Here is a 25480-nt window from a genome sequence, read left to right as displayed (position 1 = left end):
CCGGATCCTCAACATTTCATGTCGCACCTTGGTATCCCCACATCAAATGAATCCCAACAGAAATGACCCAGACGTTGTAACCTATGCGGTATACTTTTTCAGTTCCTTTTGGCTGAAATTTTAGTTCTCTTCACTATGCAGTAGAACAAGCTGATTTCCTGGCTAAAGCCGGGGACCCATATCTGTTCCGTTGCCCTCCACGGAGCTTGGATCTAGGAATTAGTGGTACTATCTTGTTCTTGCTGTTTAGCCTCCACTTATGTAATCGGTTTTGTAAATAGTCTACGTTTAATACTCCTAATTAGTGTCTAAACATTCGATGTGACGGGTGCTTAAAAATAAGTAAAGTAACCAAACCAGGCCTATATCTCTGAAATGAAGATGCTTACGCTGGAGCAACTACAATTTCTTGGACACGGTACCTATCATTTATCATTTCTGTGAGGTATGCTATTGTTATTTTTTATATGCATGCATAGCATTAACCAGGTAATATTTGATCAAATCATATATTGTTTTGGGTTGAAAAATGCAACTCCTCATGATTTGTCATCCTAATTTAAATTAACTTAGATAGTTAGCCTATAATTGAGCAAGATGTGATGGTATCTGTGGTGGTTGGTGGTGGCGACACCAAAATATTTTATGTTGACTAGATGATACTGAAATCCTTGGATCATTCTTTTACTACTGATCCCGTGATTAAAAAAAACGCTTGCATCCTTCATTTTTTTTATATGACTTCTATATATCTGCGCAATAATGGATTGACTTGTAATTATTAGTGCATGAGTGGATAAAAATAAACAGTTTTCTAAATTTTAGAGTGCAATGATGGATTCTCAGGGTGTGTTAGGCTTTGGTTGAGCTGTGGTTTTTGAAAAAGTAGCTGTGAGTTGTGGGTTGAAAACGTAGCTGTGAGCTATGGGCTGTGGAAAAGCCGTGTGGTGGAACAAGTGTGGCTTTTAGGAAACACTCACGAGCGGACCCCACATGTCATCCACAGTCCACCCCACTCAACCCTTTCCCTCTCTCACCGACGAGCGGACACTGCACGTCAGCCCTTCTTCTTCGGCAGGGATAGCGTCGGGCTCGTCGTAGTTAGGGGAGGGGGCTCGCCGCAATCAGGGAAGGGGGCTCGCCAGGGCTCGAGGAGGAGGTTGCGCTGCCGGGACCGGGGTCGGGACAGGAGCCGTGCCCGCGCCAGCCGCCGGGGGCTCAAGGACCTGTCGCTTGGGAGCAAGCCAGGCGAAGACCCGCATTGGAGCTGCCGACGTTGACCTCCTCGGGAGTGCTAGGAGGAGCCCGTCCCCATGCCCGCCGGCCGCCACCGCCCCTTCCCTACGCTCGTGCTCACCATCCAGGAACCGGAGGAGAAGAGGGGCCCGTCCCCGCGCCCGCTGGCAGCCGCCAACCCTTCCCTGCGCTCATGCTCGCCAGTTAGGAGGGGCGCCGCCGAAGGAGAAAAGGGGCCCGTCCCCCGCCTCTTCCCTATTGTGTTGCCAGCCTCGGCAGCAGAAGCACCGTTGGCCTCCTATTGCGCCGCCGCCGACAAGATGCACCGCTGGGAGGAGAGGAGGGGGCCCGGAGATAGGTGCCGCCAGAGTGCAAAGGGCGGCCGCTGGATCTGCAGGTGTCTGCCGTCGATCCTGCAAGGATGCCCGCCGCCGCGTCGCCCAGAAGACAAAGGGAGGGAGGAGGCCCGCCGGAGATGGAAGAGGAGCGTCGTCGGAGCTCGGTTGAGGGGGCCATCGGAGTGGGCTGCGGGGCGCCGCCGCGCCTTTGTCTTCTTTCAGGAACGAGAGGGGGATCAAGAGGAGACCGCGGAAAAGAAAACGAATGGTACCTCGTAACCAGTGGTGGGTAATTTCTTCAAAATTACCGTTCCACAGCCGGAGGAAGCAGGAGCCGAGCGGCTGTAGATTTTGTACTAAGGAGGAAGTTGCTTTTGTCCAAATCACCTATGAGTTGGGTAGCCTTTTGGTTGGCTTTTAGCTTTTGAGAAGCAAAAGGAGCTCACAAAAGCTTAACCAAAGGCACCCTCAATCCTCTTGTGCAGGCTTGTCCATTGGTGGAAAGAAAGATAGTGCACGTGGAGGGAAAATTCAGCAGTATTTGTGAGGTTTAGTGCAGACACAATTTGTTTGAAGAATAGGGCTTCAGCTTTTTCCATGCAATGTGCAACTCTCCGCTGGGACGGCAGTGACGGTAGTTGTAAAGTTTGGAACATCGCAAGTCATTCTTTTTTCTTTCCTTGAAGGAATTTGATATGTGACCATTTTTTTATATGATGCATCTGAATTTGTTGTTTTGTTTTATGATTTTTTTGACAATGTAATACAATGTTCTTAAAATACTGTAATTGCAAGTGACACTATATCTATATGGTCGTTGCTCGTTCTACGTATGGGCATATTTTTCTAATTGATTCCAAATCAGACGTGGAAATACACTTAAGCGACCTATATCGGTAGTGTTAACCATATGAATGTTGGAAATTGAAAATCTTATGTTCTTTGTTTTAGGCGACATTGAGAAAAATATAGCTGCGGATAATTCATCTTTTCTCAGCTCTAAAATGGTCACTAAAATTTTTGTGTTTTTGTTTATTTCGTCAATGAGAAAAATATGCCGAGGTTACTTCATCTTTTATCAGTTCCAAATTGGCCACCGGAAACGCTACTCTATCCATAGCGAGGAGAAAAACTTGCTGTGGGAAAACTCTGTAATGAAAAGAAAATAAGGATATGCTGCTTTATCCTTCATCCTTTTCCACGTTGTGATGGAGCGCGGGGCGTCGAGGCACTTCCATGAACAACTTGGTTCTCTCGATGCTCTCCCCCACCACCTCAGGTTTCCCGCCAAGTCCCCGACCCTCCAAGCCTGTCTCCAACGCCACCGCTCCCCGATGCCGCGCCGCGCTCCGCGCGTTCCGCGCGCACCACCTCGCGGGGCGCGCCCTCGACGCCAACCCGGCGCTGCTACCCGCGCTCGCCGCCTGCGCGCGCCTGCCCGCCGCCGCGGCTGAGGCCGAGCAGATCCACGCGCTCCTCGTCAAGTGCGGCGTCCCGCGGGCCGTCTCCGACGTCCGCGCGTGCACCTCCCTGGTCCGCGCCTACGCGAGGCTCGGACGCGTGGGCGACGCGCGGAAGGTGTTCGACGGAATGTCGGACAGGACTGTGGTCACCTGGAACGTGCTGCTGGATGCGCTCGTCAGAGTCGACGACTTGGACGCTGCCTGGAAAGTGTTTGTTGAAATGCCGCAGCGCAATGTGGTTTCTTGGAACACCATAATCACTGGGTTTGCAAGGCAGGGGTGGGCGCAGGAAGCAGTGGACTTGTTTGTCGAGATGACTGTGGTTTATGGTATGGCGGCAGATGAGGCCACAATGGTTGGGTTTATATCAGCGGTCCGGGACATTGGTCTGCTTGGACTTGGGAGGAGTGCGCATGGGTATGTTATTCGGCGAGAGTTATCACTCGATGGTGCTCTTGGTGTTGCGCTGATCAACATGTACACAAGGTGCGGGAGCATGGATGCTGCACACAGTTGCTTCTCAAGCGTCAGCAACAAGAACGTGGAGCATTGGACGTCTGTGATCACTGGTTTTGCAGCACATGGCCTCCCAGAGATGGCACTATCGTTGTTCGGTGAGATGAGGCAACTGGGCATTGAACCTAATGGTGTCACCTTTGTGGGCGTCTTGAATGCCTGTAGCCATGGCGGGCTTGTGGACGAAGGCTTCAAGTACTTCAGCCTAATGAGGAGCATGGGCATCAAGCCAACTATCCAGCACTATGGCTGCTTGGTTGATCTCCTTGGCCGTGCTGGGTTCTTGGAGGAGGCCTTCGATCTTGCCAGCAATCTACCTGAAGATCCTGGTTTTGTAATCTGGAGCTCGCTACTAGCAGCCTGCCGTAGCCATGGCAATGTCGAGATGGCAGAGTTGGCTGCTTCGAGGTTGGCAGACGCAAAACCAAGCCATGGCAGCTCATATGTGCTGCTATCGAACACATATGCACGAGCGAAACAATGGGAGGACTTGAAGAAGACGAGGAGGAGGATGGAGGAGCATCGAGTAACGAAGAAACCTGGGCTTAGCTGGATCGAGGTAGATGGAAGTGTGCATTCCTTTGCCACTGCAGACAAGTTGCATACGGAAAGCGAGAGTATTTATCAGATGTTGGAAGATTTGAAACATAATTTGACGTCATCTGCATATGAATCTGAACCGTTCCCTCTTTCTGAAGAACTGTAATTATCTATTCCATCTCGTGACCAAGAACAATGTTGTATCAGAGAACAACTTTCTTTGTAGATGTTAGTGCTAGCTTGTACACAGTGACATATTGTCCTGGGAGTATCCTCCAGCAATTAGCACAAGGCAAGAACACTGAACTGCAATGGTACCATGCAACTGCAGCAGCTCCGCTACTCCGGTCACCTGAGCCTGAGCAGCCCCACCACCTGCAACCCGGCGGAAGTTGCCGCACGCGGTTCATGGCCTCCTCTGTAACGGCGGAAAGGCTGTCAGCGAGCGATCTGCAGTCCAATTTGGACGGGAGAGGGGAGACATCGTTTGTGTAAGAGAAGGGCGAGCTTTCGTCGTCTAGACTAGATGGAAGCTGGAAGGATATGGTGGAAGAGAACAGCACCAGCTCTTTCTGAACAACTGTAATGAATTTCTCTGGAGGAAGAGTGTCATTGCTTAATAAAAGATGCATCATAAATACAGATTTATGTTTATGTTTTTCCTGCGAGAATAAATATAACATATCTATCCAGACTCTTGAAGTAGTCACTGAAAATTTTGAATAAATTGTTTTAGTAGATGTTAGTAATTGTACACTTTAGCTGCATTTATATTTAGCTGGAAGTATCCTCCAGCAATTAGCAAAAGATAAGGGCACTGAACTGCAATCAGAACAGGCAGCTCGACATGCCCCAGATTGTGGTCGCTTATCTCTACTCTACAGCTGCTTAGTTCTTCTGTACATCAAACAGTTATCTCGAATGGTAGGGTGGCCTAAATGTTTGATTAGGTCGACCGGATTGATGATCTCTTGATCTGGTTTTAGCAACATCAACAACTATCATCCAGCCATTTATTATCTGCAAACAAAAGCATAGCCGTGAGTTTCAAGAGGTGCATGAATATCCAGAACCGTTAAAACAGTTGCAGTAAGCCAGTAACATAAGATTTTAGTCTCCGACCTGTCCATTCATTGCTTTCAGGGCAGCACCTCCAGCTTCCTCAGTAGTGTATTCTATGAAGGCGTACCCTTTTGATCTTTTTGATATCTTGTCCATTATTATCTTTACTGTATGTAACAGAACAGTTCAATGGATCAGCATCTGGAACGCAAAGACATCAATGAACCGATACAAAACATTCAGCAGTGCAATCACAAACCTTCTACCAGCTCACCAAAAGGCTCAAAGGCTGCCCGTAAGGTTTTTTCGGATGTATAGAATGAAAGCCCTGTCACAGAACACAAAAGTTAGGGATAAGTCAACAAGATCGAAATAAATCTGATTTTCTACCATAGTATATACTTATTAATGCTGTTGCCTCATGAATGGGTCCAATATAAGCTAGCATTTCACATTTTCTCATGACGTGGAACTGGATGAAGATTTTTTCCATCCTATTTTCTAGTGGTTTATGTATGATAAAGACTATTGGCTCCTTTCCACTCCTATGTTGTATCTAACGAGTAGTAGATCTGATCAAGGCTGTCCAATTTACATGACACAGACTTTTTAATCACAAAAAATCAGGGCATAGAATTTGTGGAATGACTTGGCGTCCTCCATTAAACATAAAAGACAAAGGAATATTATTTCACGCAAAGAAGAGAAGACATCACCCATTGTTCATGGTAGATGAATAAACACATTAGCTGAACTGTATGCAAAGTATATGTTGTACTTTACCTGTAACAAAGAGCCTTTTAGTTTTGATATCGGCCGCGCCAGTTCCTTCAGATGATTTGAAGCCATTTTTACCTGAAACCATCAAGAGCATTTACCATCAGGGTGCTTTATCCAAGCTTTCTTAGAACTATGAACATTCAAGTCGTGAAATGTACAAGTGAAGGAGAATCAGATATACCAAATTAAGACACAAGGATTAATAACAAAAACTGAATATATGTATATGGCATCTATATTATTACTGATCAGATCAGAGGAATGAGCCTTAAAAAGAACTGGCAAAACCGCAAAAGAATATAATGCTGCCAAGTGGAGGAAGAATCAGGCTTTCAGTGGTGAAAAATCAGAATCTTCCCTATTATATGAACCTGGTTTTCAATTTAGTTCACAGGGATTGCTTATGGGACTAATCCAAATTTTCAATCATTAACTCTAAATATCATTTTAGAGTGGAAAACTGTCAAACCATGGCACACGATTTGTCTAGCAGCATTCATAACTTCCTGTATTGAATTGCATCAAATGCCTTCAGCAGGAGAGGAATTTTGGTTGCCAATGATGCACGTAGAAATGTAGAATTAGCACTTACGACGTCATAGTTAAGAAATGAGTGGATATTCATCAGAAGCAGGAGAAATGAGAACAAACCTTTGTAATCTTTGTTGTCTGATCCAAAGTTTGTATCTGGTCGAACAGATAACACTCCAGGAACATCTGGTATGCAAAGTTAGTTTGTTAGTGCACCCAAAGACAGGAAAGTAGTCAAAACTGTATGTAAATAAAGGAGATGAAAGCCCAAGTTGCTCACCAGCTAACTCCTTTGCACACTCTTCATCAATATGACAGCAGAAACCATAATCCCTTTCCCATGAAATGTGATATATGCTAACTTGAGCATCCTGTTCACTGAAAAATTGAAAAGATAACAGTAGTTTTATCTCACACATTAAGCAGATAAATGCTAGCAAAGTAGTATCAAGGTTGCTGATGAGACTACATAGTACATACTTGCCCAATACTTTCATAAGGATTTGGGTATAGTGGTCCACCATCTGTGCCTTTGTCACGACTTCAACTCCGGGCTTCTCCATTCGAATAAGCCAAAACTCATTTTTTCCACTTGATGATTTAGAAGCACCATCGCCGATGCTTACAAGGTTAGCTGTCGAGAGGCTCAAACTGTCGTTATCCATCTGTGATCTTTGACCCATATCTGGCTGAACAGATAATACTCCAGGCATCTCTGTAAATTGAGAAGGGAGTAAGAAGCAAATACATATGAGTTTCAAGCATATATCTCTCCAAGTATTATTTTTTTAAAAAAAATAACCAGAGGTTCTAATTCAAGCATTTATCTCTTCAAGTATATTTCAATTGTTAGCCAGTCTAACAATTGGGGAAATTTCTAAACTACCTCTTTAACAACAGTATATCTTAATCTGAATTTGGGGAACATATGCAATTACATTATTCAGAGAATGGCATGATAAGAGACAGCAGTCATCACAAACTTGTACAGTTATCTCAGCCTACTCATTTCTCACACTGCAAGATTAAACTTACATTAACCTTGTGTAACTGCATTGCATGAAAATGAACAGGCCAAGGTACATACATAGTACTAACACACTGGAATGCACACTGATTCTTACAAAATCACACAAAGGAACTGCAAAGCCCATCAATTTTTTCAATAAGCCAGAGGGATTCGTACTTGCAAGCTCCTTTGACGCTCCCTCGTCGATCTCGCAGCGGAACTCGTAGCTGCCATCCCACGAAGCCTCGTATATGCGCATCTGCGCCTCTTTCTCACTGCCGTACATCACCAGAACACAATGCTTTCAGCATCAGAAACCGTCGAAAAGAAATTAACTGCTCCAGGCCTCCAGCTTGCCACAGAATGCCAAACCACTAACCTCCCCACAACCCCGGCCAGTGTGGAGGCGTAATAATCCACAGCCTCCGCGCGGGAGACCCCGCTGCCTCCCGCGGCCGCGGGGGGCCTATCCATCACCACTACCCACCTGGAGAAACGCGAGTGGCTCTCAGCCATAGCGGCGGCTAGTGGCGTGGAAGGCGACTCCGAAGCAGTGGCGAGGACGGGGGAACGGTGCCGGCCGCGATGGCGAGCGGTTGAACGGAGGGCGGAGGGCGAGAGGTGGAAGGCTGAAATGGCTCGGGTGGCGGTGGATACAGAGACGGAGACGGAGAGTCCGCCGCCGACGAGGAGGGGAGGTAGAACGGCGTCCATGGCCCGCGCGGCGGCGTGTGTGGTACGGAGTTGCGACGCCGAGGCGAGCTCGCGGGATGGCTTACCCGCCGGCTAAAAGTGGAAGAAGACGATTGGTGTGGGCCGCGGGAGAAATATCTTGCGGCCCCGTGTTGTGCGGGCCTGAAGTAATCGAGGCCCAGTGGGCTGGTGTTTCAATGCTAGCGAGCGTCGGCTAACGGTCAAATCACACTAAGCTTATCGCTGCAGTCTTGCTTGTTTTCCATGGCCTCCTGCATGTCATTGCGAGTTGCGACTCCTCCGTGGCGAGGGATTAGAGGCGAGTTTCGACCATTCTTTGTTTTCCATGGCCATGATTACCGCTTGATTCGATTTGCATTCAGGTAGCTAACAACGGCCAGAGCCTAATCTTGATGCTCTAATCATTGCTGTCAGATTTGCCATCGGATTAGGCGTCCGCCTGCATCCAATTTGAGGAACCCCAGATCTGATTGGAACTGTGCGGATCGCGCCACTTCAATGGCTGGCACACGGCTTTACCCTACACGAAGCTACCGCAACATTGCGCTTGCGTTGCGCCTGGAAGAACAGGGCCAGGAACCAATGAACAGGGCGCCGCTGCACGCTACTCCATGGAATTTTCCAACAGAGTTGTTTTCAAGAATCAAGCTTATCCGCGTGTCCAACATTACATATAATCCCGTCGGGACTGGATAATGCCGGTTGTACCCCTGCGTCGAGACGGGGTCAAAGTCAACCATCCAAGCACACACTGAAGCTCCAAACCCGCTGTCTCCACGCACCAAAACCGCCACCTACCCGGGCCCACTACCCCTCCCTCCCTACTCCCTTTGCCCCCGGTTTCCGCCCTCCTCACTCGCCTCTCGCCTCCGATGGCTCGCCCACGCCGCCTCCTCTGACCCCGCCTCCCGGGAGAGCGCCGCGGGGATCTCGCCGGAGATGGGCGCCGCCCCCGCCCCCTCCTCCCCCGGCGTGGGAGCACCAGCCGCAGCTCCACGGGTGTCATCATCACGCTCCCGCCCCCGGACCAGCCCTCCAAGGGCAAGACCATCACGGCCTTCACCTACAGCGACGACCCCGGCTCCCCGCCCCCGCCGCAGGAGCCGGCGATGGGGTACCCGGTGGCGGCGGAGACCAGGAGGCGGTCCAGGCGGAGGCTCTCGCCGCGTCGGGTGGCGGCCATGGTGCTCGTGCTGGGCGCGCTCGCGGTCGCGGCCTACTACTGCTTCTACTCCGACGTGGCCGTGCAGTTCCTGGGCATGGAGCAGGAGGAGGCGCAGAAGGAGCGGAACGAGACCAGGTCCTTCCTGCTGCCGCTCTACCCCAAGGCACGGCAGGGCCGCGCGCTGCGGGAGTTCGGGGACGTCAAGCTCGCCGCCAAGAGGGTCGACGGTGGCGGAATGAAGGCGACGAACAAGATGGAGGTCAAGAAGGCGGCTGCGGCGGGGGCCAACTCCACGGCTTTGCTCCCGATCAAGGGGAATGTCTTCCCCGATGGGTACGCGTACAATTGCGGAGGCATACGATCTGATTTCGAGTCCTTCATGATTTGGGTTCGTAGTTCTTTGATGGATCTGATTTGGGGAAATTTCGCTACTAGTGAACTAATGGATCCCACTGAATATTTATTTGACCAGACTGGGCATACATATTGCTATATTTACTTGTTTAGTAAGCACTAAATGCAGGTTTGAAAGTGTGGTTATTGTCGTCAAATACAAGTCTTTTGGTTTCTTTAGCTGGCCTGTTATTGTCTTACTAGTTTTGTTGTACTTGTGTTTATGGGTATCCATGTAATAGGTCTGTAATCGTCTAGTTTTGCTATTAGTGGGTTTATGACTCACGACTTCTTTAGTATCCATCAAAGAAGGAAAACCTTTGGTGTCCTGATTGCTATTAAGGTCAGACAGTCAGAGTATCCTGGCATCCAGCACTAATCAATATTCATTGCTCATCCACTTTAGCTTACTACACTCTGTACTCTGAATCGACAATTCTTTATGTTTATGTCTCTGTAGGAAATGTAAGGGATGCTAATATCTGACGTCATTCTTGTTCTTTTGGAGCTAATTCTATCTTACAAAAACTGCAGCCAGTATTATACATCTATCTTTGTTGGCAATCCTCCAAGACCGTACTTTCTTGATGTTGATACTGGAAGCGACTTGACGTGGATCCAGTGTGATGCACCATGTACAAACTGCGCAAACGTATGCAATCAAACACCAGCTATTCCATTCTAATTGTGATAACAAACTTTTCCTATGCTACTGTAGGATCTCCATTCACTACTTAGTTTTATCTTGCTCTAGTCCATGTACTACTCTCTGATGAACTTGTGTGCGATAATTTCAGGGACCCCATCCTTTATATAAGCCAACCAAAGAAAAGATAGTCCCTCCCAGGGATTTGTTATGCCAAGAGTTGCAAGGAGAACAGAACTACTGTGAGACTTGCAAGCAATGTGACTATGAAATTGAATATGCAGACCAAAGCTCTTCTATGGGTGTCCTTGCAAGGGATGATATGCATCTGATCGCAACAAATGGTGGAAGGGAAAAGCTAGATTTTGTCTTCGGGTATGTTCAAACCTTTCAGATGCATCTATCTTCTGTATGTATGATGCATCAGAAAAGAATTATGTCAGATCATTTAACTTTTGCTGTGTTGGGATTCTAGGTGTGCATATGATCAGCAAGGCCAGCTTCTGTCCTCACCAGCAAAGACTGATGGGATTCTTGGACTTAGCAGTGCAGCGATAAGCCTTCCCAGTCAGCTGGCTAGCCATGGGATTATTTCCAACATTTTCGGTCATTGTATCACTAGAGAGCAAGGTGGTGGAGGTTATATGTTTCTCGGTGACGATTATGCACCTAGATGGGGAATGACATGGACTTCTATTCGTAGTGGTCCAGAGTAAGTCTTAACATGTTTCTTCGAAAATATAACTGCATGTATTGCCATCAATCATCATCTCCCTATTCGATCATATATTTACCAGAATCGTTGCAAGTATCATAAAAGATCATAGACAAGTTCCTCCCTTCTCATGGCCTTTTCCCTTTTCCTTTTCCAATTTCCAGTAATTTATATCACACAGAGGCCAACAGTGTAAAATATGGAGATCAGCAGCTCAGTGTGCGTGGGAAGGCAGGAAACTCAGTTCAAGTGATTTTTGACAGTGGAAGCTCGTATACATACCTCCCAAATGAAATATACGAAAATCTTATTGCCGCTGTGAGTATTGCTAATTGTTTATAGGGATGGTATGAATATTCAAAATCATCTTACATTCTTTCTTTTAAATTCACAGATTAAATATGCCTCCCCGGGTTTTGTCCAAGATAGCTCAGATCGTACATTACCTTTATGCTGGAAAGCTGATTTTCCTGTGAGGTAAGATAATGGAACTACAGTAGATTGTCACTTCAGATAGGAAGCTCAGCAGGTTTCATCAGAGATTATTCTTGCCCTTAATATATTTTGTTCTTCAGGTATCTGGAAGATGTCAAGCAATTCTTCAAGCCCTTGAACCTTCAATTTGGCAAGAAATGGCTTTTCATGTCCAAAACATTTACTATTTCTCCCGAGGATTACTTGATTATTAGTGTAAGCTTCTTTGTAATTGTCCCATTTACTGTTAGGCCTTTTTATCATCTATTGGCATGTCTAATATGAGTTATGCACTTTTGTGATAAAATTTATATTTTTGTTCTCTCTCTTGGTGGACCTTTTCCAGGATAAAGGAAATGTCTGTTTGGGACTTCTCAATGGAACAGAGATTAACCATGGGTCAACTATAATAGTCGGAGGTATAGATATGACCTTCTTTCTGCTTTAACTCTTGATTTTTTTTTTCAGAAATCCTGCTATTTAGTGGAACAGGCTGATATTGTTGAACTTTGAATGATCTCTTCCTGTTGTTTGCTATAGATGTTTCACTGCGTGGCAAGTTAGTTGTGTATGACAATCAACGGAGGCAGATTGGCTGGGCAAATTCAGACTGCACTAAGCCACAAACACAAAAGGGCTTCCCCTTCTTCCTATGATGAGCATCGCTCTCAATAAATGTGTGAATGAAGTATAAATAGTGGACACCATTAGAATTTGTTACTAAATAGCAGCTGTTGTTATGTACACTATATCCTCCAGGGAACTGCCATAAGTCCATCGTGTATTGTACTTGTGTGTAGTATGTATCCTGTGTGTATTGTATTGTATATATGTCCTGCTTCCTCTACAGGGGAATTTTTATAGGCAAGTTACATTATGAACATTTGCTACCTAAGCTGATTAATGTACACATCTGGCTATCCATTCCTTGCATAAAACTTGGTCGATCTGTCATCTGAATCACCCTTGTAATCGTAAAAATTTGCGTATTCTAAGTAAAAAACCACAGCTCTCTCTGCTGGCTGCAGCAGGTTCCTCCACAGGGTCCTTGAAGTTGGCCTTGTCACTCAACTCTTCGAATGCATCAACAAGGTTCTGGAGCCGGGCAACAAACTCAATGAGGAGCGAAGCGAATGTGGCCAGCGACAAGGCGCTTGCACTCTCATATGTTCTTGATTCACCGCCTTCAAATGGCAAGTTGGAATGGAACGATTGTCGAGCAGGCCAAGATGGTTGCGGCTTAAGTGAACCGCCCACCATTGATCCTGAATCGTATCTGCCAAGGAATGGGTTTGAAGAATCGACTCTGGCGAGGAATGGGTTTGAAGCGAAGCTGTTTGATATGTGCACGGAACCAATATCAACAGCGGTGTGCTCAGGCGATTCATCCTTGTTGTCTTTGTCGGTAGCATTAGAATTTTCGTGGATTTGCGAAGTTCCTTCATGCCGTGGAATGACTTCCCATCTTTCTGTGTTGACAAGAAGGTAAGACTTCTCGTCGATCTTCTTTTGCAGCTCTTCAGCTGCAAAGTGCACTTCTGAGAGAATGTTTGGAGAGCTCAGTTTCGTCATCGTCTTGACTCTCTGCCCAAGTTCGCGCAGTACTTTAGCACCTTCTTGGCCTACTCTATGAAGCTCAGCACAGAAAACTTTTCTACTCTCTGGTGGTGCCTAAGATTTGGAAGAGAAACTTAGCAATGAAATATGTATATTCAGTGGATCATCTGTTTCCGGATGAGATACACAAACCTGAATCTCTGAAAGTATGCAACCATGCAACGCCATGACTGCGAATGAGCAATGCCTCAACGCACCACCAACTTTGGTGTAGTTCTTCCATGGATATTTCATCATCTTGTAAGGTCCATGCGGTGGCTCCCATATAGCAAATCCTAACTGCAAGCACAAGACATTACACTTGTTGAAAATCAATAGATAATCCTAGAAGCGATGTATTTGGAGAAAGAACTGACCAAGGCTTCCTCCTGTGCAGATGCCTCAACAGCTGCCCTGTATCCACTATAGAGAGGATCATCACATGCTTCTTGATATGTGAGTATCTTTGATGGAATCCTTTCATATTCCATGCAGCTCAGATATCCATCAACACATCCTAGGATGAATAACGAAAATGATTTTTAGATGCAAGGACTTGATTTGATCTTTACTGTGTTGAAGAGGGGATTGAACTGTTCATGAAGGTTAGATGATCATACCTTCTAAAGATTTTGCGACACCAGAAAAATTCTTTGCCACCAACTTGTGCAGATCCTCGCCAGCCCAGATAGGGTGTATACCTATGTTGATGGTGAGACTGACAGCAGCACCAACAGCGATCAGCACAAATCTACTTATAGCTGTGGCAGTGAATTTCCCTGTGTTGTATCCAGAGACCGTAACATAGCAGAAGGTCAGCAGGAACACACGAAACCCATACTCATATGGTTTCATCTTCGGGTGCAGCTTTGTTAAGGTGGCACAGAATCCTAGCAATCGAACATATAAAAGAAAGAAAATTTTGAATTAGATATGCTCTAATATCATAATATAAGTACTGAATGATTTCAGCAATTTCCAGCTTACCAACAACAAAGGTGCTTATGATGAGGATAACCATGTCATATTTTCCCATTTGTGCTGCCAACTCAGCGACTGCCAGAGCAAGCCCTCCAGCAATAAGAGTGCCCAATCCCCTATTTAGCCCTTTGCTCAATGTTGCACCTGTGTTAACATTGAAAACCGAGTTAGAGACTAAACATGTGTGATGATGCAGGCCTGGTAAAAATAAATAAATAAACTTATTGTTCATATGAGGATTGAAAGGTTTGTCTGATAAGAAGTAAGCAAACATAATGTCTTAGCAGAATTTAGTTTTACATCAAACATAGGTTGCAAAGCCTACAAAGTTTATCTGAAAAAATTGGTATCCATGTCTGTATTTCCGTGAATTTTTTCCCCTGTTGCCATGATCTTGTTAATGCCGTCCATGATCTCGGCTCTCTCCAATTATTCGTGATCATACATGTCATTCCATTTGGCCAGAACAATCCCTCTCTTTCTTCATGGTGGGAATTCGATACGGTTCATTGGTATGCGCCGAGATTTCAAATTGACAGCGACAACGACGACGGTTTGGGAAAAGAGAGACAAAAGCGGGGTTGGTGATCACGAGGCAAGGGAGCGTTGGAGCGGCAACGTACCGATGCTGAACTCGAAGACGACGACGACGGTGAGTATGGCCCAGACGGAGTGGCTGACGATGTCGCTGGGCTCGCGGAGGAAGACGAGCAGCGTGATGAGGGCGAGCGCCACGGCCACCTTCGCCGCGAACACGGGCTTCCGCGGGTCCTTGCGCGCGAACGCCCACATCTCCGCGGCCGCCGCGCGCACCGCCTCGGCCGCCCGCCGCAGCCGAGCCCCGGCGCCCCTCGCAGCCGCGTCATCCACCCCCCACGCCGCGTACTCCCAGCTGCCGCCGCCACCGGCGGGGACGCCCCAGTCGAACGACAGCAGCGGCTCCCGCGCCGCCCGCTGGTCCTGCGTCGACCGCAGCGTCCCCAGCTGCGGCGGGAGCGGCGGGAGGCCCGCCGGCAGCGGCGGCATTGCCTCGATCGACAAGGGATCGCGCGGGGCGGGGCGGCGCGGCGTTTGATTTCTTTGGCCTCGCGGCGGACGCGGCGCGCGGTTATGTCCGGTACGGATACGACGCGACGCGACGCGTGCGCGTCGGAGGAGGAGGGAGCGTCCAGGTGTGTTCGGGGACAGGCACAGGCAGGGCTCCTCTTTTGTCGGAGTTCGTTTCGTTTCAGGTAGTCCCGGGGCCGGGACTCCTGCTCGTGTACGAATTGGCCGGTGGTGGCGGTTGTGTCGTCCTTACTCGCCTGGCAGCGGGCACCCAGCGATGGCGAGGCGCTATCTTGGCGTGACGCGGAGGCACGCGTTTCTTCTAAGCGACGCCGGGGTGACGGAGGACATGTGGCCGGCGGCGGCGACGTGTAGGCCGACGCCCGGCGGCGGCGTCGCGCAGGACACGAGATCACCTCGGCAAATGCTCTCACTCTCACACGTCACAAAAGAGACGCAGAATCTGACTATCGCAAAAGATTCGACCCACTTAGTTAGCCCATTACGGCCCATGAAATTTCTGGGGCCGCCCAAAACCGCTGACATGACGGCCCGGAAGGCCCGAGCCTGCTACGGTGCTACCCTCCTCCTGCCCTAATATACTCTCCACTCCGCCGCGCCGCCCCGCAGCTTTCCCCCATCCCGTCCGACGACCTCCATCCCAGCCGCCGCGGCGGTTAAACCCGACACCTGAACTCGCAGCGGCAGGCCAGCGATGTCCGAGACGGCGGCGCCGATCGGCTTGTCATGGGCGCCCAAGCTTCCTTCCCTAGCGACGACGAGCTGTAGCAGCAAGAGCGAGCCGGCACCGAAGCCGAGCACCGCGCAGGGGTCGCTCTGGAAGCCCCAGAGCGAGCTCGTGGACGGGCTGTTCGTGTCTCCGAGGGACCCCAAGAAGGTTAACAAGCTCACCAGGAAGAGCGTCAAGGACACCACCGGCAAGGGCTGGTGAGTTGCGCTGTCCTCGGAATTTATTCGAGTTCGTTTGATTGATTGCTACGCGCATGGTTAACGGGTGAGTGCTTATGCTTTGTCGCTGCGTTTATCAGGTTCGACATGCCGGCGCCGACCATCACTCCCGAGTTGAAGAAAGATCTCGAGATTTTGCAGGTGTGGTGTTACCCTGGCTCAGTAACCTTATTAGCAGTAGGTGATTAGCTGTCGAAAGTTCGGGAACGAACATTGGCAATGATAAAGCACGCGGAACATATTTGGGCAGCTGCCATGGGATTGGTGTGTGCAAAATTGAGCATTTTACTGCAACAATCTGACAGTGTTACAATCTGGTTGAAGCTGTTTTAGTTTCTTAAAAAAGAATCAGAAGTATTAAGTTTAGCTTTTCAGAAAAGAATCAGAATTATTTTACTTGAGAATCAAGACAATACAAATTTTAATTCACAGCGTTGGATGGGGCTGTCTCAACTCGGTTGGTATTGTTTGTTTTAGGATTCTGTTTTGACATTTGGGAGTGGGGATGCGAAGGTGATTATATGCTTGCGATTTGTTTTGCAGCTGAGGCATGTAATGGACCCAAAAAGGCACTTCAAGAGGGCAGGAAAGTCCAAGGCCCTTCCCAAGTACTTCCAAGTGAGTAACCTAATCACAATCAGGCTGACATACTCATCATGTTTATCTTCCCAGTCTGTTGAAAACTTAATGTGTCCTCTTCTGTAACTGATGTACTGAATATCTCGATGTTGGCTTTAGGTTGGTACAGTTGTTGAGCCTGCATCTGAGTTCTACTCGGGTAGGATGACAAGGAGGGAGCGTAAAACAACTTTGGTTGATGAGCTGCTATCGGATCAATATCTTAAGAGCTACAGGTATGCTCATCATGCAAACATGTTCGGTGTAAATTTTTCTCAATCAATTGCATATGACCTTTCGGATTCCTGGGAATTCATGAAGTGGAGTTATAATTTTGTCTGTGGGAGTAGTTATACAACAAGAGAAACTCATTTTAGTTATAGACCATAGAGCCTTGTCATCATGGTTTGGATTTCAGATTTTGAAGCAAGGCTCCAGTGCATAGAAATTTGGAACGTCCTAGTTTCAAAAATGTATTTCCTTTTTCTGTTTTGACTCCAGGGGATGTAGATGTAGTGATGTTACCTTAGCCTCACCCCCCATCTTTGGTGTCTGATAATAGAACAAAGCAGATGTTGTGCCGCATTTTTCTGTTTTGATTCCAGGGCATGTAGTGATGTTACCTTAGCCTTTCCCCCCATCTTTGATGTCCGACAATAGAATAAAACACATCTTGTTCCACATCTTTTCCATGTACCCAGAGCCTTTTTTTCTCCCTAAATTGAATGTGACATCGATCTCCTCTGAAATGCAGGATGCGCAAGGTACGGGAAATTCAGGAGAGCCGTATGCCAGGAGGCAACCAAAAGTGGAAGAACAAGGGGAAGCAAACACTTAAGAGGGCCAAGGATAGGAGAAAATGAGATTAGTGCGTCAACTGCTTTGGTTGTGAGAAAGAAGGGAGTGGAGAAATGGACAAAGGATCGCCTTCAAGTTGCACTATACTTTCTCTCGATTCTGTGGTATAAATTGTGTTTCCAGTGTCATGCAGTGAACTTCAGCAACATGTTAAATGCGTGTTTGCCTGGGCTTAGGATCTATGGTTTATCTTTATCTAAATGGATGCAGTGAACTTCAGCAACATGTTGCACTAGATGGTCCATTTTTTCATCTAGGAGTGGAGAAACCTTCTTGTTTTAGCCATCAACATGTGTCCCTACGTTGTTTGGCAAAGCTGCATGACAAAAAGTATTTTGTAGGCCAAAATTGTTTGAGGACATGATTTGCAATGGCAAAATAGGTATCTCGGTCCTGAACTCGAGGCTCAATTTTCAGATTGTCCCTTAACTTCTGAACTTTACATGGAGGCTCAATTTTCAGATTGGTCAATTTAGTCCCTTAACTTTTGTTTTTGTCAAACTCGTCCTTATGTTGATATGTGACTCCATATTGGTATGAAACTAATACAAAATGTCCACTCTACCCTTAGCTCTTTTCGCTGAACAATTTTCACCTTTAGAATTACAATAACGTATGATCCAAAATGTATATGAGGATACAATATATTTGCCGAGGGAGCATGAATACATACATGGAGCATAACTTTGCTCTGAGCGCAGTTGAATATACCTGCTTTGTAGACCACGCAGGCATCTCAAACTGCTGCTCCTTGAACCCTTCCTTTGTTTCTAATTAAACCCATGAACACACGTAAACTGAACTAGCGTTTCGGCTTATTTAATTTAAGGTTATACACAATCATCCACGAAGTTCACAAGTTCATGCAACGTTGTCGATTGTCATTGGCATATGCTCTCTAATTACTAGGCAAAATAGGCACTTTGGTCTTTGGTCCCTAAACTTTGCATGGAGGGTCAACTTCATCCCTTAACTTTTAGATTGGTCAATTTAGTCCCTCAACTTTTATTTTTAGGGCAAACTCATTCTTATGTTGACGTGGTGCTCTATTTTAGCATAAGTCTAATGCAAAAGGTCCATTTTACCCTTAGCTAATCTTAATTAAACATTTATGTGCTCGTACTCTCTTAATACATACACAGCAATATATTTTTTAACCCAACATAAAATATGGTTTCTAAAAAGTGTATTTACTCGTGTATTTTGCCTCCCCTCCCCCATAATGCTGCAGCTTTTCCACAGAAGAAGCTCTCAATGTTCCTGCTAATCACATGTTCTATCTATAATAAGTAAGCATGGCCGACCACCTTCATGACATGTTACTGCTGCATTTCTTAGCCAAGATAAAAATTAGATTATCCCAAATTTAAGGATACGCACATCATTCTTCTTCGACGCTTCTGTTTTCTTTCCTTTACGCACCTCTAGTTGCTAAAAAAAAAATCTGCTGCTCAGGTGATCCGCTCTCCAGACTCCCGCTGCCCGCTGGTGCGGCCATCCACGAAGACCACGATGCAGTACCGCGAAATCGTGAACTGCATGCTTCCTTATCTTAATCTTCAATTATTTTGTGTTGGCAAATACATGCTATTTTATTTATCTTGGCAGGTTTAATTCAAAACTAATTAGTAGATAACTAGCTTAATTTCTTTTATGCACACGTTATCATCTACATATAATCACCGTCGGTATTACTCACTTGACTCCCCTTATATTTAAATCTTGGCTCCGTCCCTGATTATACATGCTCCATGTATCCTTGTAATTATTTTGGATCATAGTTCCAAAGGTGAAAATTGAAGAGGGAAAAGAACAAGGGTAAAATGAACCTTTTGTATTAGTTTCATACTAACATGAAGCCACACATATCAGCACAATGATGAGTTTGAACTTAAAAAAATGAAAATTGGGGGACTAAATTGGCCAACCTGAAAGTTGAGGGACGAAGTTGACCCTCTGTAAAGTTCAAGGACCAAGATGCCTATTTTGTCTAATTACTACTACATCATCATTTCTACTTGCATTCAGGCATACGCTATATCTAGATGTATAGCAAAAACTATATCCAGAAAAATCAAAATGACCTATGATTTGTGATGTACTAGTAGTACATACTATTATCTTAGCTTGATTTGTTGGTGAACTGAATTGAAATAGTGAACTACTCCATCCATTCTCCTTTGGTAGGGCTATTTGCAAAACTAAATTTTTCTCTTTTGATAGTTCTATTTGAGTTGCCACCTCGTGCTTGACACAAATGACTATTAGATTACCGTGCAGAGTAACTCTTCTAGAAAAATAATTGGTGCATGTATATGATGACATCGATATCGAGGTGTATGTATATAATAATGAGGAGTACATAATGATATAATTCATTAGACGATAAATAGATTGTGCCAAGGTGAAATAGCCCAATCTAAAGAGAACGGAGCGAGTAAATTAAATTAAATTAAGGAGCTACCTGAGAGGACTTATTCTAAAACGTTTTGTTTTCGATTTTTAGAAAGGTCTCAAATTGCCCCGAAGGCCAGAACGGGAGTGGAGCCGAGTTGCAAATCTGCAATCTCGAGTCGAGCTGACCTAGCGATTAAATCCTTGATTACGTCATCCAAGCGGTCAACATGGATCAACGTGGGCCCCGCTGGATTCGCATCGGCGCTAGGCGGCTCGCCTGTCTTCTCGACACTCGACAAGACGCCGCTCCGTCCGACCGCCTCCCGACCCCGCGCCCGCAGCTCCTCGCACTCCGCCCGCAGCTCCTCGCCTAGCTGACCTCCGCCCGAGATCCCCTTGCTGCCCACGAGCTCCTCCGCCCGCGATCCAGCGCCCCCGCCCTCGAGTTCCTCCGCCCGGGAACCACTGCCCCGAGTTCCTCCGCCCGGGATTCCGCGCGAGAAGAGGAGGAGAGCACGGCGGCGGCTTCCCGGAGACCTCCGCCCGGGGTCCCACGCCGCCCCACTCATCCCCTCGTTGGCTGTCGCCACCGCCGCAGCCGGCTGCATCCTCAGGCTTCATCACCTGGATCCCGTGCTGTTCCCGTGCGCACCGTCCTGCTCCAGCTGCTCTTACAATCCGTCGCCTCCCCTCGCCGCACGCCGACGCCGCAGCTTTCCCGGCCACCGCTGCCCGCGTCGAGTCGTCAACAGCTTCTCTACCAACCGTATACTCCATCGAGACCGCAGGTTGTGGGGAGTCGGGGCTGCCTCAGCCCTTCTCCTACCCCCACTCTCTGCTCGAGATCCCCATCTGGCCATACGGGCCTGCGTGGCTGTGCTTCTCCATTCTTGGGTAAGCCCAAACCTTTAATGTGCTCATTTCCCCTGAATTCAGCCGTGGGCAGTAAAATCTTTCTGTTCGGTTCGCTAATTGTTGGCTATTGTTAGATTTTTCACAAGGCACATGCTCTGAATTTTATTCACGGTATTGCAACCCGGCTGCAGGGTATCTGCCCCTGATCTCAGCACGCTCTGATGGCTGGGCTGGAGGAGCTGAAGAAGAAGCTGCAACCCTTGCTGTTCGATGACCCGGACAGAGGTGGTGTCAGTACCAGGGTGCCCCTTCCGGAAGATACTTGCAATTCCTACGTAGTAAGCACACCCTGGTATTCTATGTTTATTCTTGATCTGTGAAATCTTCACATCCTGAGTAGCCTTGTTGCCTGATAAGCTAAATATAGATCTGCTGGCTATTAATTTTGCAGTTAAACTGCCTTACTTTCTTTGATGTTTGTGATGCACTGTGCACGAGTTGTGCTCTCTCAATTACTCTGTTTTCCCTACTAGATCACAGTAACCATACTGAGGCACATAAGAATGATCATACTGCGCATGGTGCAAATGAATCCACGTTTCCATGTGTTTTTTATTACTTATTAAATACGATTCTTGTGTGTGATAATGGCACAAGAGATTGGTAAATCATTTATTACAAGACTTAATAGTGGAGATTTGCATGAATTTGAATCTTAGAACATATATCTTTTAAAGCTATTTGTTTAAAAGAATGCTCTTTGTGATCTCTGTGTTTTCTAATTTTGTAAGCTGTTGCAATCTTGCCCCCTTTTCTAACCTTTTGATCCTTGACGTTTTTCCAATGTAGCTCTGTCCTCGACAGCACCCTAGCCTTGAACTGCTTATGGTTTCACATGAAATGCCTTATAACAATCTAACTGTTGTTCACTGATTTTTAAATTAAAACCCAAGCTGAGAAAAAGGAAAGAGTTCGTGTTACTTTTATGAACACGCCACTTTGTTTGTTTGACCCTGCAAAATTTGGGCTCAACTACTTCAAATGATTTCAATTGGTCCAAGCTAACCCCAATGGTATTGTCTTTTTGTTTCCCCATGTACAAGTTAAATTTTTTTTGGGCTAAGAGAAGACATGATGCCCTATGTTAGAAAAATGCATTTAGAACTTTTGATGATCAGATACAAAGTTTAGGAGCATCTAATACTTATTTAATCTCAGAGATACAAAGTTGCATTAAAGTAATCCTGAAAATCCTTTATGTATTTTTCTAACATTTGTCCTTGGTCATCCCACAAAATTTGAACTTAAAACTTAACTCGTGCTCGGAGAAAAAAAAGGATAAATCTCATTAGGTGGTGGATTGGGCCAATTGGAATAGTTTGGGAGAGGAAATTGAGCTCAAATTTTGTTCAGCCGGTTAAGCAGACAAAGTGGATTTTTTGCGACTTTGCGTAGTAAAATGGACTTCTATAAAAAAGGAAAACCTTCCCCAGTAATACACTGCAACATCTTTGCAACTGAATACAAAAGTAGGAAAGGATATTGCACATGAATTGTGGATGGTTAGGATAATTTGTGACAATCAGTTTTATTCAAACTTGTGTATATCATGTTTACTTCTTAAACTCTTAAGCATATATTCTGAACACTATTTCATGCATAGGAATTTTGATATAGATCTTTTTTTGTGTAGGTTTCTGATGGTGGAACTGTTAATTTACTTAGTAGATCCTTGGGTGAGTATAACATCAATGAGCATGGCTTTCATAAACGAAGTTCTGGGCCAGATGAGTTGGATTCTGATGAGAAGGCATACCGTTGCGCCTCTCATGAGATGCACATATTTGGTCCCATTGGTAATGGTGCAAGTAGTGTTGTGGAGAGAGCTATATTTATTCCAGTTCATCGAATTTTGGCCTTGAAGAAGATAAACATATTCGAGAAGGTTTGTATCTTTATTCCTTATGGTCAAAGATGCAAATAATGATCATGTTGTTGTTCTCTTTTCACATTTCACCCCCAATTCCTTAATCATAGTTTATAGTATTTCTTTGCAATGAAAAACCATACACTCTTGGGAGCTTGTGCGAAGCTAGACTTTCTCAGGTTATGCGTCTCTAGTTGATTGCAAGAGCTGTGCAATGGCCATATTCATTGTTCCCTCTACAGTATAATTCAAGATGTCTAGCCTAAAACTCTAAATCCTACCTTTTCTAACCAATTTCTACATTCATCTTTGGACATGAATTAAATTTTTACTTTTTCCCAGTGGAAAATTAATTTAAACTGAGCCCTATATTCCTAATTACCTATTTAGTTGTGTCACGGATCATACTTTTCACACTGTAGTGCATCTCTCTTTTTCTTTGTCCACCATGCAATGCAGTTAAATGTTCTTGCTGTTTTAAAAGCTGGAGCAAAACGTATTGGAGGTGAAAATGCCAAGACTTGTATTTTCTTTGCATTCTATGCTGCATTGTGGACAATGCCATTTGGTTGTTGCATGCAAAGGGTATACACGTGATTAATTGGAAAACAGAATAGTGATTGGAGTTATGCAGAGATTTGGCATTTCATGGTTCTATATGTACATATTTGATGATATTCTTTTCCGATGATATGAAATTGCATACCACTGTTAAAACAAAGTAGTTTATACTACTATCAAGTTAGGTCCAAGTTTCTAACTAGCTTAGCTCATTTCATGGACATGCAGATTCACCTTGAAGCCAATCTTTTGCATTAGAAGCATCACTCTCTCACACGTATGGGTCTTTGTTCTTTGCTGGATCGTCTTTCTTCAAGTTCATGTTGCCCAAAAATCTCTAAGTATACTAGGACGTGAGTGTGATGGGCTATTTACGCAGATGGGCCAATGGGCTGTAACTTGTGGTCACAGTACTGCTAGACAAATGTAATCATGCTCACGAAAAAAAACATGATTATACAGCCGACTAAACGTGAGTCTGATGGTTAATCAGCAAGCTGACCAGTTTTGCATTCACGATCACTAATTGGAATCTAAGTCATGTATGTGTGATGGGATGGTCACTGCATCCGTTTTTAACCAGACGACTTAATTTCCGTTTACACTGATTTCCACAACACTCACTTAATGGAGTGCAGTAGGATTCTGTTGTTGCAGTGAGAGCATAGTAGTTGGCTCAGTTTTATTGCATAATGAGAGCAATTAAGCAGACATGTCAAAGGATAAACGTGCTCCCTTCTATTCTAAATTCAATTTGAATACCATTGCAGTGAAGCATGTTTATTATTACATATAGTAATCCAGGCATTATATGTTGTTGTCACTACCTATCTAATTCATAGTCATTCACTCATTCTACAGTTTCACTTGGTAAACTTAAGCCATTGCTTTTCCCAGATTTTATGTTTCTCAATTTCTTGATATCTTTGCAGGAGAAGAGGCAACAAATTCTGAATGAGATGAGAACATTATGTGAACCGTGTTGTTATCCTGGTTTAGTTGAGTTCCAGGGAGCATTTTACATGCCTGATTCTGGAGAAATAAGCATTGCTCTTGAATACATGGATGGTGGTTCCTTGGCAGATGTTATAAGGGTCAAGAAATCTATACCAGAACCAGTTCTTTCACATATGCTACAGAAAGTATTGCTTGTATGGATCTTCCACATCTATTTTAGTTTCTATGCTAGCATTAGTAAAAATCAAGCTGTGATTTTCTGTAAATATTGACTTGGTACATTCTTCTGTGTATAATTCTGAAGGGTCTGCGATACTTGCATGAAGTAAGGCATCTAGTGCATAGAGATATAAAGCCAGCAAATTTGCTGGTAAATCTTAAGGGTGAGGCGAAGATTACAGACTTTGGTGTGAGTGCTGGTTTGGACAACACAATGGCTATGGTATGCTACTACTTGGTGAAAGTCATCACTATGTTCTTCTAGTGTTGCTTAATGTATGATAATTCTTTTCTGAATAGTATTGAACATGAAATTGTATAGATTGAATCAGAAATATATTTTCCTGCTAAATAAATATGTTCCAGTGCGCTACCTTTGTAGGCACGGTCACATATATGTCACCTGAGAGAATTCGTAATGAGAACTATTCTTATGCTGCTGATATTTGGAGTCTTGGACTAACAATATTGGAATGTGCTACTGGAAAATTCCCATATGACGTAAATGAAGGCCCAGCCAATCTCATGCTGCAGGTGAGTTGGTTCTTGGTTGCCTAGTCAGTTTGTTTTTTACTAAAGACCTACAATTATTCTTGATTGATGTTTGGGATGTAAGATATGCTGGTATGGGAGAAATGACCCGTTTGTACAAGTCCCTGGGTTATGTTAGTTTTTTTATGATTCTTTTCTTTTTCCTTATAATTAACTGGTGACAGCCCTTACTGCTGTAAGGTCTGCCCAGTAACTCACACAATAACACTAGGACACAGTGGTTTTGGTGCTGCCGGATGACTTGCAGCCTATTCTGTTTTCTCCTCTATGTATAGCAGAGATAGAGCTACAGTTATGGCTGAGATAGCCTCCTAGCAGTGGCGGAGTAGGAATGAAACGTACGGGGGGGGGGGGGGGGGGG

The 25480-nt window shown here is 45.4% G+C and overlaps 6 protein-coding genes across 11 annotated transcripts in view; 4 read left to right on the top strand and 2 right to left on the bottom strand.

Moving 5' to 3' along the window:
• The first annotated feature begins 2810 nt into the window (after nucleotides 1-2810).
• LOC101757490 (pentatricopeptide repeat-containing protein At3g22690) lies at nucleotides 2811-4259 on the top strand. The gene has a single exon (XM_004955137.3). The coding sequence runs from the start codon at nucleotides 2811-2813 to the stop codon at nucleotides 4257-4259; it is 1449 nt and encodes a 482-aa protein (XP_004955194.1).
• Nucleotides 4260-4764: 505 nt separating this feature from the next.
• Nucleotides 4765-8278, bottom strand: LOC101761140 (organelle RRM domain-containing protein 1, chloroplastic). 2 transcript variants are annotated; one of them, XM_004953758.3, is made up of 9 exons: nucleotides 7855-8278; nucleotides 7653-7750; nucleotides 6947-7181; nucleotides 6747-6844; nucleotides 6587-6652; nucleotides 5939-6010; nucleotides 5415-5483; nucleotides 5216-5322; nucleotides 4765-5113 (listed from the first exon to the last, which is right to left on the bottom strand). In XM_004953758.3, the coding sequence occupies exons 1-9, from the start codon at nucleotides 8187-8189 to the stop codon at nucleotides 5006-5008; spliced, it is 1188 nt and encodes a 395-aa protein (XP_004953815.1). In that variant the 5' UTR covers nucleotides 8190-8278; the 3' UTR covers nucleotides 4765-5005. The 2 variants fall into 2 exon arrangements, with proteins under 2 accessions (XP_004953815.1, XP_022678742.1); XM_022823007.1 differs by having other exon boundaries at nucleotides 7963-8278.
• A 742-nt stretch (nucleotides 8279-9020) lies between these two features.
• Nucleotides 9021-12506, top strand: LOC101760332 (aspartyl protease APCB1). Its single transcript, XM_012842964.3, has 9 exons — nucleotides 9021-9687; nucleotides 10282-10399; nucleotides 10545-10768; nucleotides 10869-11105; nucleotides 11273-11426; nucleotides 11503-11585; nucleotides 11684-11798; nucleotides 11929-12001; nucleotides 12123-12506. Exons 1-9 carry the CDS (start codon nucleotides 9299-9301, stop codon nucleotides 12236-12238), a joined length of 1509 nt encoding a protein of 502 aa, XP_012698418.1. The 5' UTR covers nucleotides 9021-9298; the 3' UTR covers nucleotides 12239-12506.
• A 24-nt stretch (nucleotides 12507-12530) lies between these two features.
• On the bottom strand, nucleotides 12531-15185 carry LOC101760737 (aluminum-activated malate transporter 5). Its single transcript, XM_012845622.1, has 6 exons — nucleotides 14783-15185; nucleotides 14166-14303; nucleotides 13799-14068; nucleotides 13556-13695; nucleotides 13332-13478; nucleotides 12531-13253 (listed from the first exon to the last, which is right to left on the bottom strand). Exons 1-6 carry the CDS (start codon nucleotides 15183-15185, stop codon nucleotides 12543-12545), a joined length of 1809 nt encoding a protein of 602 aa, XP_012701076.1. The 3' UTR covers nucleotides 12531-12542.
• A 636-nt stretch (nucleotides 15186-15821) lies between these two features.
• LOC101759916 (rRNA-processing protein fcf2) lies at nucleotides 15822-18112 on the top strand. Its single transcript, XM_004953755.4, has 5 exons — nucleotides 15822-16154; nucleotides 16256-16316; nucleotides 16719-16793; nucleotides 16914-17029; nucleotides 17548-18112. Exons 1-5 carry the CDS (start codon nucleotides 15922-15924, stop codon nucleotides 17654-17656), a joined length of 594 nt encoding a protein of 197 aa, XP_004953812.1. The 5' UTR covers nucleotides 15822-15921; the 3' UTR covers nucleotides 17657-18112.
• Nucleotides 18113-20349: 2237 nt separating this feature from the next.
• The window catches only part of LOC101758697 (mitogen-activated protein kinase kinase 3), a 9871-nt gene continuing 4740 nt past the window's right edge, over nucleotides 20350-25480 (top strand). For 3 of the 5 annotated variants that reach the window (XM_004953753.4, XM_004953752.4, XM_004953751.4), the window contains exons 1-6: nucleotides 20351-20942; nucleotides 21095-21241; nucleotides 22597-22848; nucleotides 24324-24542; nucleotides 24653-24790; nucleotides 24934-25101. In XM_004953753.4, the coding sequence (XP_004953810.1) occupies nucleotides 21125-21241; nucleotides 22597-22848; nucleotides 24324-24542; nucleotides 24653-24790; nucleotides 24934-25101 (894 nt within the window). In that variant the 5' untranslated portion in view covers nucleotides 20351-20942; nucleotides 21095-21124. Of the gene's footprint in view, nucleotides 20943-21037; nucleotides 21242-22596; nucleotides 22849-24323; nucleotides 24543-24652; nucleotides 24791-24933; nucleotides 25102-25480 lie in introns of all 5 variants that reach the window. The other 2 variants (XM_022829043.1, XM_022829051.1) reach the window with 2 other exon arrangements.

The sequence above is a fragment of the Setaria italica genome, chromosome I (assembly GCF_000263155.2).
Source record: "Setaria italica strain Yugu1 chromosome I, Setaria_italica_v2.0, whole genome shotgun sequence".
NCBI lineage: Eukaryota > Viridiplantae > Streptophyta > Magnoliopsida > Poales > Poaceae > Setaria > Setaria italica.
Note: the sequence above shows the minus strand (reverse complement) of the source record. Positions and strands in the feature narration are given on the sequence as shown.

Bases quoted from the DNA above. Each gene is read 5' to 3' on its own strand.
- LOC101757490 (XM_004955137.3), top strand. From the start codon at position 2,811: ATGAACAACTTGGTTCTCTCGATGCTCTCCCCCACCACCTCAGGTTTC.
- LOC101761140 (XM_004953758.3), bottom strand. From the start codon at position 8,189: ATGGACGCCGTTCTACCTCCCCTCCTCGTCGGCGGCGGACTCTCCGTC. The intron at 6,653-6,746 runs GTGAGCAACTTG...TTTGCATACCAG, and splicing joins GTGTGCAAAGGAGTTAGCTG to ATGTTCCTGGAGTGTTATCT. The intron at 6,011-6,586 runs GTTTGTTCTCAT...TGATGGTTTCAG, and splicing joins AGACAACAAAGATTACAAAG to GTAAAAATGGCTTCAAATCA.
- LOC101760332 (XM_012842964.3), top strand. From the start codon at position 9,299: ATGGGGTACCCGGTGGCGGCGGAGACCAGGAGGCGGTCCAGGCGGAGG. The intron at 10,769-10,868 runs GTATGTTCAAAC...TTGGGATTCTAG, and splicing joins AAGCTAGATTTTGTCTTCGG to GTGTGCATATGATCAGCAAG. The intron at 11,586-11,683 runs GTAAGATAATGG...TTTGTTCTTCAG, and splicing joins AAAGCTGATTTTCCTGTGAG to GTATCTGGAAGATGTCAAGC.
- LOC101760737 (XM_012845622.1), bottom strand. From the start codon at position 15,185: ATGCCGCCGCTGCCGGCGGGCCTCCCGCCGCTCCCGCCGCAGCTGGGG. The intron at 14,069-14,165 runs GTAAGCTGGAAA...TTCGATTGCTAG, and splicing joins CATAAGCACCTTTGTTGTTG to GATTCTGTGCCACCTTAACA. The intron at 13,254-13,331 runs GTTTGTGTATCT...TCCAAATCTTAG, and splicing joins GCATACTTTCAGAGATTCAG to GCACCACCAGAGAGTAGAAA.
- LOC101759916 (XM_004953755.4), top strand. From the start codon at position 15,922: ATGTCCGAGACGGCGGCGCCGATCGGCTTGTCATGGGCGCCCAAGCTT. The intron at 16,155-16,255 runs GTGAGTTGCGCT...TGCGTTTATCAG, and splicing joins GACACCACCGGCAAGGGCTG to GTTCGACATGCCGGCGCCGA. The intron at 17,030-17,547 runs GTATGCTCATCA...TCTGAAATGCAG, and splicing joins CAATATCTTAAGAGCTACAG to GATGCGCAAGGTACGGGAAA.